The sequence below is a fragment of the Melanaphis sacchari genome, unplaced genomic scaffold (genome assembly GCF_002803265.2).
Source record: "Melanaphis sacchari strain LSU unplaced genomic scaffold, SCAv2.0 Contig187_pilon_pilon, whole genome shotgun sequence".
NCBI classification, from domain to species: Eukaryota; Metazoa; Arthropoda; class Insecta; order Hemiptera; family Aphididae; genus Melanaphis; species Melanaphis sacchari.
In genome coordinates this window covers 41,207-53,241 of record NW_020270902.1, presented here as the reverse complement: position 1 = coordinate 53,241, position 12,035 = coordinate 41,207, and the positions used below count along the sequence as shown (strand labels likewise).

General features: G+C 29.9%; 1 protein-coding gene and 1 pseudogene across 1 annotated transcript; one reads left to right on the top strand and one right to left on the bottom strand.

Annotated features, from left to right (window-relative positions):
- Positions 1-1,036: 1,036 nt before the first annotated feature.
- LOC112592721 lies at positions 1,037-1,740 on the top strand (annotated as a pseudogene).
- A 77-nt stretch (positions 1,741-1,817) lies between these two features.
- Positions 1,818-4,927, bottom strand: LOC112592720. The gene is made up of 3 exons (XM_025336873.1): positions 4,770-4,927; positions 1,960-2,375; positions 1,818-1,875 (listed from the first exon to the last, which is right to left on the bottom strand). The coding sequence occupies exons 1-3, from the start codon at positions 4,818-4,820 to the stop codon at positions 1,818-1,820; spliced, it is 525 nt and encodes a 174-aa protein (XP_025192658.1). The 5' UTR covers positions 4,821-4,927.
- Between the last annotated feature and the right edge of the window lie 7,108 nt (positions 4,928-12,035).

Sequence of the window (12,035 nt, the reverse complement as noted above, 5' to 3'; positions counted from 1 at the left end):
TTGGCCGCCGCCAACCAGCATTGTCCGCCCCGCGAAAATACTTCAAAATTTTTCATCGGTCCGGAAATCGAACCCGAGCCCTCCGCATGCCGATCGATCCACCGCACCGCTGCACAGTTGCTCGCTTATACTTGAGGTGTATTCTATCTAATTTAACTGGAAAATGATCGCATATGTACGAGACGTATAATTTCCACCACCACTATACCATACCAACGGCCGCGCGTGGACTTGTATTTAATCAACATATTATTTTATCACTCGTTATCAACATATTACACGTTATTCTAATCATTGTAATCAGTTATCATTTGTTATCATATATATTTACCCGCCGATCGGACTTGTATTTAATCAACATATATTGTTATCATATTTTTGCCGCCGTTCGCATACATTTAATCAGTTCAACTTGCCACCACCATTTAGGCATACTAATAGGCGGCAATTACACGTCAATCAAATAAATGACTATTTAACAATAGGAGATATTTCCTGCCATTAGATGATTTCTAAATTAATACTCATTTTAGCCATCTGCTTATGTGCCAAACTGATTCACGTCTTTGTCGCCAGGATGTCGCACCCTAAGATATTAAAATGTCTATTAGTGAACACACACACACACACAACATTATATAACCGATATACATTTATATAAATGCCATATTCGCTCGAGTCGCCAGGTTGACGTCGGCTCTTAATAGCCTATGTACTAGCTGGCACCTGCTCTTAGAACTCTATGGTAGACTTTTAAATCAATTAATCACATTTCAGCATAGTCCATTTAAATATCCCCACCTATTATAGAGACTCTAACTAAAGAGCCAGTAGCCGTTTAGTACGTTCACAGTCTTAATCACGTTACACGTTTTTCGTTCTCTAAGTCTTTAAAAAAAAATTTTTCAAAGTTATTATTTCACTGCTTATATTTTTTGTTCAACCATCTTTAAAAAATTTTGTGCGTATATTTATCGTTCTAAACCGTTGTTACGCTTCGTCTTTTTAAAAACTGTACTGAGTTTAAAAATAATTATTACATGGCTGGTCAATTGGAAACATGGCTGCAGTGTACAAGAAGAATTTTACCTATGTTCACCAACACCACCTGCGGGCCTCATCGACTGCAGTAATTTTACACTGACTTCAACGGCCGTAAGTTTTGAATGTAGGACTTGATCCTACGGACGAATTCAACACCGTAGTGCAATAGTCACACCATCGCGGTATGTCAAAATAACATCGGATTTTCTACGAATATTTTCACTGGGAAATATATTGTCGTTTATTTTGGATCAACCGCAAAAATATAAGCGAAATTTATTTCTGGAAACCGAACTTTATAAACTATCCAGTATGATGTACAGTGGTGAAAACGTACTAGTGATAGAATCAAAAACTCAAGAAGGGTGTAGAATACTATTGAATCGAGTGGACCTTATTCAACTTCAATACTTGGAATGGTGCATATTTGAAACAGTCGTTCGAAAGTTAAACATCATACGACCACTTGTATTAAACAGTATGCGATTATGGGTATTATTTGGACCAGGAGTTTACCAAAGTCGAATCACAAAAACACCCAAAAAATGGTTGTTTTTATCAAAAATTAAGTGACGATAAAATTAGTTGAATGACGACATGAATTTCATCAGTCAGCTGAAAATGTTTGCAACAAGTCAATTAGCTGAACAATGGGCGCAGAGATGGAGCGGAGAAATGTCACCCGAGGTAATTTAACCTATCATTATATCGCTTGTAAAATTTTAATGTATAATGTATTAGTTTTACTAGTTATTCACGAATCGAAATAGAGCTCATTTCACCGCCAATCGCAAACCAAAATACTCGGATATCGTGCCAATGCACGAAGACCTATAGGTACAGTAAATTTACGATTTATAAATTTAAATATTAATTTTATATTTTATAGCACTGGATGAGGATCGTGAGCAATACGTAACTGCGCTGTTACGACCTCGTTTAGCATATTCGAATTCCATGGATTTCATTAATCGATATAATGATGTGCGGGAGAAATTTGGTAGACTTTTATCTTCATTAACTACCGTCAAAATTTTATCTAACGTCGGCAGTTCACGATTAAACCAAAACTGATGGATTTTCCTTCTGATGGCATATTTATCAAAATCGTCTACTTTTGTTTCAACGTTTTTGAAAATTTTTATTTTGTTTGGCGAAGAAACTGTTTTGCTTTCGCGATATTGGGCAATTGTGTTTGAAATTGTCTTTTGACCAATTCCCAATTCCTTAGAGAGGATTTCGCGCGCCTTTCTAACAGTCAAATTTGGATCGACTGCTAATTTGGATTTATACGCATTGATTATCATTTCACGTTGACGTGAACAAACAAACTAAAAAAAATAAATATATCTTGTTATCTACATTTTTATAAAAATGAAAATCGACTTTTTCAATTTTAAACGTTTTTAAATGAAGTGAGAAATTTAGTACTACAATAGTAATATTACTTAACATTTTTTTTTAAATTTTTTATACTAATTTATCACAATAATAGTTTTTAAAAAAATGTTTGAAAGCGAGAATATTATTTACCAAGCACTGGATTTGCACAACATTAATTTTTATAAAAAACATTTCGAAATTTAAAATTGAAAGTATTTTGAAATTGTAGATTTATTTAATAAATTATTTTAAAACAATAAATGTATACCATATAATTAGTGTAATTAACTTTCGAGTTCATTATACCTTACTGGAAATAACGTAAAATAGTATGAATAGTTTCATCGTAAAAAAAGATAATATCTTTAAATTAATCTTTATATTTTTAAAATTGCATTGTATATAGTAAAATTAATAGTACCTACCAATATAAAATAAGTTTTAAGTTGTAAGTAGTTTTAAATTGTGTTTGAATTATTACATCGTATTGTATTTTATTTTCATACCCTACCTATCAAAATCGAATATTCACGTGTTGGGTTGATTTTTTTTACAAAAGTTAAGTTTATAAATGAATAATGAGCAGTTTTATATTACGTTATTTCCAGTGTTGGTGAAATTACTATTTTTTGGTAATTAAATTACATTACTAATTCCTTATCAAAATTGTAACTAAATTTTTTTAAGTTAATTTTTTATTTATTTAGTAAATTTACATTTTTTTTGAGTTTAAAAAGTATTGTAATTACAAATATAAATAATTAATACTACTATAATTACTTGTTGTTATTAAGAAAAAAATGTTTTAAGGCTACGGTACTGAGAAAGACTTAAAAAAGCAAAATATCATTTTAACTTTTAAATATGCAAAAATATGCAACATAGAATTTCACATTTAACATCTTAGGTTTTTAAAACAAATTAATAGCTCAAATATACGTCTCCAGATCCTCTAAAAAGAAATGTGTAAATGCTAGAAGTTATGAGTTCTGATCATTATAGTTACTAAAAATATACAATTTAACTATAATATTTTTTTTATATTTTTATATTTTATTTTTTTAAATAGAAGTTTCTTTTGATCTTTCAAAATTAAACGGATTTCAATATTATTTTTTCTTCATATTACAAGTAAATAACTCTATGAAATAGCTGTTTTCAAATGTTCAAAAAAATGTAAGTGGTTTTTTATTATTTTTACTTTGACCAATATTAAAGGTCACTAAGGCCATTAGTCATATTTACATTGAAAAAACTGCATTACAATATCTGAATTATTTTTCGAATCACAACTACTGACATTCTAGTTAATTTACATACTGTATTGGTAACTGGTTCTTTAAAAAAAGTTTTTTATTATTTTCTCCGAATAACCTTTTATTGACTTAAGTCATTTCTCAAATTGGTGGTTCATGTGCATACTCGCTATAATATATATTAAAATATTATCGTAAAAACTCGATATGTGATTTTGGATAAAATGCCCAAACACGTGTTTTTGCCTACCAAACTATTAAATTGAATAACTGTAAATAATAGTTATTTGCCTTATAACTTATATAGTTATAAACAGTTCACATTTGTTACATAAAAGATAACGTAGTGAATTAAAATGCTGTATACCTATATTGAAATAAGTTTCAGACACAGATGCACAGTTTACAAAAAAAAGGTCATTTGGGCACAGTTGGTATGTCCTTATATGGATACAAAACGACTCATATTATAAGGAAACAATAGAACATATCGGTTTACCACATGGTAATACGTTTTTGTGTTCAATATCCTAGAAAAAAAATATTTTATACGTGTCTCATGTATATCACAGAAAAACACTTTAATATAAAATAAATGTTATACTTAGGTGTATAAATTAGTTACAGTTACAAAATACTTTTTTATAGAAAAAAGTGGGTATCAGTATCTTGTTCAACAGTTTTATAAATATTTCTTTAACTAAATCTTTGTAATAGATGTTATAGTATAAAGCGTTAAATTTTTTAATTGGTAAAGAAGTAGTATTCGGTTTACTTTTTATTTAATTTTGTTAATGAAATGAATATAGTTTAAATATTAGTAATTTGTTTTTTCATGTTATATTTCGTATTTTTGATTATAAAATTTAATATATTTTATATAAGGCTTATAATCAACCCTTGATTCAACTAATAACTTAAACCGCATGAACTTCATTTTTTAATCGACTGTTTTTCAAAATTTAATTAAATTTCTTATATTATGTCACGTTTTTAAATTTGAATATTTGTTACTTTACGGCTTCTATGAAATGGTCGATATTCATTTTCTTAAACTATTGATTCAAGTTAAAAAAATATACATACCTTTCCTTTGATATTTCGTTTAACCGGCGACGAAAATTCTACTCCAGCCATTTCTTCTTCGATAAACAAAATAAAATTAAAAAAAATAATAATGAAAAATCAAATGCAATTTAGGTACTGAGCGTTTGCTAGTGACGGTGTGCTGCGTGTAAACAGGATATTACAAATGATACACACAAAAGATTGAAATTTGAATCGTTCGGTATAACGACCAGTCAAATATTTATCATCGGTTAGGAGCGCTAGCAACCATGCTAATCAAACAAGTGGTTCCCTGGGACAAAGTGGGGGATGCGCGCCGCCGAACGGAAACTGGTCGCCGCCCGGTGTCTTCTCTTTTGAAACGGAGTATACTAACATTAAATTAAAGATGATTGTTTTCTCTCTCTGATACACGTACAACATGACAAAACGGATTAACGCAAAATAATTTCTTTTATATTTTTGAGTAATCTGAGATTAAAATTATCCATTGTAAGGATTATAAAGAATAATATTTTTGAGGGAATGGCATAACATATAGATTTGATTTATCTGAATATTGTAACAAAACAATTTAAAAATTGTTTATATTTACATTTTTGTTTTTATTTCGAAAATCTAATACGAAGTCTAGTAACCCGTCAGTGGTCGCGATGATTTTTATAACACCGTTAGTCGCGTGTGAGCGCCATGCTCTTTATTCCTGTTTTGCCAATTTTTCATACGATTTTCATTAGAATAAGTTTAAGATCTTAAATTCAAGTTTGTGGTTGTCAGTGAAACAAAAATAATGCATTAAAATATTACTTTTATTTCTTAAAATGATTAAAAATAATAATATATTTAGAAATTAAAAATCAAATACATATCATATTTTCAATACAACTTTTTATAAAAATTTAAAATTATAAAATTATAAACATAAATAATACTTTGTTAGGTATAAACCTTATACACAATTTAAAAAATAGTAATGATAAATTTAGTAAATTTCGTAAGAATTATTATTAATTTTAACATATGTATACAAAAAAAAAAAAATGGAAAAAATTATTTAAAAATAAGCATTTACTTCCTAACGTTATTCACTATCAGACTCGATTTCATTATTCTTACCACAAGACGTGCATGTTGCCACTGTATGTTCCTTACAAATAGGAACATTACACATTTCATACATGAAAATCATTGTAAATATTATTTAGAATAATACAAAAATGTTTACACTTAGTAAATAATAAAACAAATTACCATAGTTTTACGATTTTTTCTTTTCGGACAAAATCTACATTTTGGGCGATCACTAGATTCAGGAGTCGGTGCTACCGTGGGTTTTTCTACCTGATCAGTCTGTTTCATAATAGTCTGTCTAAGAGGAATTGATAATTTTTTATTTTGTAAACGTTGAATCATAAAATGTTTAGTCAATTCTTTTCCTAAGGTTTTCAAGTACAACCGTCGGCTTATAGTTTGGTTGGTATTGTCTCGGAAAATGATTTGACTATTGATTCCCGCGATGTTCATAAGGGCAAAAAATATCGTAAGTGGCCATCTGCAACTGATCCTTGCTACAGAGTACTCCCCCTTGAGCTCGTCAACCACATCAACGCCACCTTTTGTGGAATTATAGTATGTAATTACTTCTGGCTTCTTCTGGTCTCCGGATTCAGAATCTATAATTCCATGTTCATGCATAATGGATATCATAAGGACATTTTTGTTTTTTTTTTGGGACGTATGAAGTAAGTAATATATCTTTACCGTAGCCAAAAATGGTTGAGTTTACAGTCCTTTTTTTTTGTATCCAAAAAACAAGTTGGTATTTCTCTTTTGTTTTTTCGTAGAGTCCCAACTACAGTAAGTTTATGAGTTTTCAACAACCCAGTCGCCAGTGGTATATAGTTATACCAATTATCCATTGTGACGTTTCGTCCCGTTTTCGATATCGGTGAAATCAGCCTTTTCACAACACTTGATGGGTTGTTTTCACACTTGAAAGGGCCATCTGGTTGCGTCCCGACATATACCTCCATATTACAAGTGTAAAACGTTTTTGAGTCGACTAACGCTTGGATTTTTATCCCATACTTGTTCGGTTTATTAGGAATATATTGTCTGAAATTGCATCTCCCTCTAAATCCTTCTAGAATTTCGTCTATCGTAGCATTTTCACCTATAGTATAGCAGTCCTGACACCGTTTTACAAAATCATCAAATACGGATCGAATTGCAGCCAGTTTGTCTATCGATAACCTTTCCTTCCTCGTGCGAAAATCATCAAACCTAAGCGCACGTAATAACAAGTAAAAACGTTTTTCAGGCATAACTGCACGAAAGTATTCTGGAGCGAAGCCATCATTTGACCATAGGTCTTTAAGATTCAAATGATTACTTCGAAGATAACCTGCTAGGTATAAGAGACCAAAGAGCGCTTTTATTTCAATAATATTAGTGTCGAGTACGTCTTTTTCTCTCTGATAATTGATTCTGATTTTAGCTAAATAGATATTTGTACAATTTACAATTTCTTCTATAACCGTATCGGGAAAAAATAAACTCCAACAATCAACTATAGACTTAACATCTTTCGCATACCGCTTTACCCCAGGCAAATGTAAAATTATATTATGTGAGCGCGTACGTACATTCAAAGGTGGGCCGTCAATATTTCACTTCGTAATATTATCCTTACCTAAATAATAGGGGAGTTGAGAAGTACTATCCTACAATGGGCTTCTAGAACGAAATCTACGAGATGTACTTGGTCTATTACGCGTATTCAATGCTTTATTTGCGATAAATTCTGTATCAGAAAAATTAGACTCACTTTCACATTGTTCTTGTATATCAGGCTGAACAAAATCAGGATCATCGGCCAAATTATCCGTATCATATAAAAAATCTAAATCTTCTGATTCTTCAACCCATGAGGTGATATTTTATGTCACTTTATCCATTTTTATATAAAAATAAGAAACAATTAAATTATGAAACAAACCACAATATAACAAAATAAAATAAATACGGCATTAGTCGCGTGTGAGCGCTGCGCTCAGTTATTCGTGACTAATGACTTTAACCGTCAACACAAAGCAGAAATATTGATAAATTCATAACATCTATTTTTTTCTATATTTGTACATATGTCGATAAGAGGTATTTATAGTTTCACACGAAATACGCAAGAAACAAGCCAGTGATGACCAAACTCGTTTAAATGTGAGCGTGGCGCTCACATCGCGACCACTACTGACGGGGTAATAATAAAATACAAAAGTGATATATTATATAACCGCCTTCAAAAATTTTATCCTCTATAATTTTTATAACTGACATTCTCACAGTGAAATAATTAGAATTATTATGAAATATTGATATCAAAATATGTATGTTTTATTTTGGATTTTGGACAATTATTAAGTCAATACTAATAACATGGACTTGCGCTCCGTGTCACCGTGTGGTGTGTAACCAGTTTTATTATCTTTAGAAATAATTTTCGATATTAGGTTTGTTCCAGCAGTGTTGGCAACTAGTTATAATTGTTAGCAACATAAAATCAACGCGCATGCGTCTAACACAACAAGTTTGCAACCAGTGATCTGCTGCAACAGTTTTTGGCTGAAAAAGTTATCGGTTGTGGTTATTACCATTTACCAAGGAATATTACTGTGTTAACGTAGGTTGTTTATCAATTATACTGTGGCGATACCGTAGTATCACCTGGGGCGGAGTGGGAACCAAATCCAGGCCGGGAGTTTAAAATATATCCAGGCCACCCACCAAAAAATTTTTTCTCGCTTCGCTCGATTTTGGTTTTTATATTTACCGATTTCAAAACTATTATACAAGTAGGTTTTATTTCATTACTACTTTCAGTATTTTAAAAGTATTTTAATTACTATTTTGCTATTTCTTTTAACTAATCAATTCTTCTAACGCATTATACTAATATATCACTAATACCTGAAAGTCTGAAAAATTAAATTAGTAGGTATATATAGTTTAATAGTTGAAACCAACGAACTATTAATAATTATATATTGTGTTTTAATGGTTTAGGTATAGTAGGTATAAGGTAATAACTAATAAGTAATAAATAAATACATAAATTATAAACAATATAATAAAAAAGATTTATACATTTATAATAACAATTTAGATAATAGCTTAGATTTTTCACCAACTGCATTTATGATAATATTATTATCTATTTCCATGAGAATTTTATTTTCAATGGCCATTAACATAAAAGACTCAAGATGTTCATCGGTCATTGAATTTCTCAGCCTGTTTTTTAAATACTTCAATGTTGAAAACGACCTTTCACAAGCAACTTGAGTAACAGGGAGGGTTAAAATGTATTGATATGCTATAGTTAATGTCGGGTAAGCATTTGCAAATAAATTATATTTAACTAAAACATTATAACAACATATTACACAATTTTTACAAGACTTGTTACACGGTTTCACAACATCTGTACTCTCTAGGTCTTCATTTTCAGAGTCACTTCCATATGATTGTTCATTATACTCCTCATCAACAGATTTTTTTAAAAAATGCCATGATTTTCCAAAATTAAGAAGTTCATCAGATAGGTTGTTTTTGATTTCATTTTCACTTAAATTATCATCAATGAATGGTTTAATTTTGTGAGATAATTTTGTTAATGAATCAGTCGGAAGTCCACTTTTTAACAAATTGAAATTTGATGGAGATAATAAAGATAGGTCAATCAACAAATCATTATTATTTGAAAACCGTTTATCCATGCTTTCAATAATAGTGTCCAATACTCTGTTGTAAATTTCTATGGTAAATTTTTTTTCTTCTTCTACAATTGGTTCATCGTTGGTTTCATAATTTGCCATTTTTCTTTTCTTGGCGACACGTTTGACTTCAAATTTACTCTGAATCTTTTCAATCTCTAGATCTTCACTAGATTCATCAATTCTCTTTTGTATCTCATTATTCATTTTAAGAATAAACTCGTCACTAACTTGCATTGTGTTGTTCATATTTCTCTGAATCTTTTTAAGCTCATTTAATGATTCCTTCACCATTTGAACACATTTATGTAAATCTAATCCAGATGTCTGCAAATATCTAGATAAGGGCCCTGTTATTGAAAATATATTCATATATAGATGTGCGATTAAGATAGTTTCATACTTTAATAATGGAGTTAATAAGTTATTTGCTTTTGATCGAATATCAGGTTTAAACGATTCATTTTTGGAAATTTTAGAAAGTGCAATAATTAAATCTGGATACATGACATTGTTAAATTTACCATAACTTCCAAAAATTCTATTCACAGCTGTTTGTTTAGCAGTCCACCTAGTGTCTGAAATAGATTGCAACCGTTTGTGACGTATGTTTTCATGTTCATTTTCGCTAATATCTCTCCATATGTTCATTCGTTGATACGATTCTTTAAAAAACAATGAACATGCATTGATCAATGAAAAGAAATTAACCACGGGAACTGGATTTTTAGTGGCATCGGTAATTACTAAATTTAATACATGGCTGAAACACCATACATGTATCTGTTCAGGAGCAACTTTGCTCAACCATGCAGTAAAGCCATTATAAACACCTTGCATGTTAGCTGCTCCATCTGTAGCATTACCAATGCATTTTTCTGGGTTAACTTTGACCTCTTCTAAGGCACTTTGCAATAATTCCATCATTCCTTTACCAGTGGAATCAGTACAACACTTCACTGCAATTAATTTTTCATTTATTGTCCCATTGGTAACATACCTTAAAACAATTGAACACTGATCCATTACAGTGACATCTTGTGTTGTATCAATCAAGACTGAAAACATTTGGGCTTTACTAATTTGACTAGATATTGTTTGCTTGATTATTGAAGAAATTGTTGATATTACATTGTTAATTGAATAATGACTTAGAAGCGATACAAAATTTCCTCTACCTTTAGATCCTTGCAAATGCATTTTTTCACTTTTGTTTATAATATTATTGATGTGTTCATTTAATACAGCATCATATTTACTTATGAGTATAATCATTTCTAAAAACGTTCCATGATCCAGAGTTGGATCTTTGAGAAAGTATGCCGCTTCATTTCGTTTTCCACGGACACTTAAGCCACGCTTTCCTATTACCTTACATACTTCTATAATTCTATCGAGAACTTGTCTATTTTTTTTTACTTCTTCTCTTTGTTGATGCATCTGATTTTCCATTAATAAAAAACCAACATCTCTCTTTTGGATATGCATGAAATAAGCTTCACAATATTGGTTATGAGCCTTACTATTTTCATGTTCAGAAATCCTTTGATAAATGTGTTTCCAATCACACATTCCATAAGTAAATGGATTTTTATCAATAGAAAAAGCCAAACAAACTGAACAAAACATCTTAACATTTGTCTCATCATATGTACACCAGCTTCGAATAGTTTGATTTTTTTCTATAAAAAGCTTTTCTACTTACAAATGGCAGAGTGGAATCGTCATGTAGTTGAACTGGATGAATCTTGAAAAAGTATTCTAGTGTATGATACTTTGGTTTCATAAAATTTGATGCAGTATTTTCAAAAATGGTATCTTTGCTCAGTACTATAAGAAATTCAAATAATAATTATTATTATTACTAAATGATTACAACAGTTTTTTAGCTGAGTAATTAAATTTTTTTTTAATGTTTACTATGTCTTATACTGTTTGGTATAAATTTAATATAGATATAGGTGGTAAAGTTACATAATTATGATTTACACCTTAGGTTTTAAGAGGAAGGAGTTGATAAATTTATCAGCCTATTAAGAATCATAAAGTAAAATGGCTATATAATAAGTATAATAAGTTTTATTTATTTTCATTTTTTAGTACACAAAATAGGTAAGTGGCACAAAAAGTTTTAATAATACCTATAGTTGAAAATTTTAAATTAGTTACCTATTACAACATTAATTTAGCAAGCTAACTAGTTTGTAACTAGTAGAAAAGTAAAAAAATAGTATTTGAAAAGTATTTAAAAAAAAAAAATTTGTTGGGAATTCTTAAATATTGTTTCTTAATTTTATTTTATTTATGAGCAATTTAAATAATAATAAAAGTTGTTAAATTTTTTTAAAATTATAAATAATCCTAACCATAAGTCATAACTAGTAAACTAGAACAGAGGTTCCCAACCCGTGGTACGCGTACCACTAGTGGTACGCGGAAGGCTCGTAGGTGGTACGCGAAGAAATTTTTTTATTACTATTTGCATTCAATATTATTTAATTTAGTTTATTTG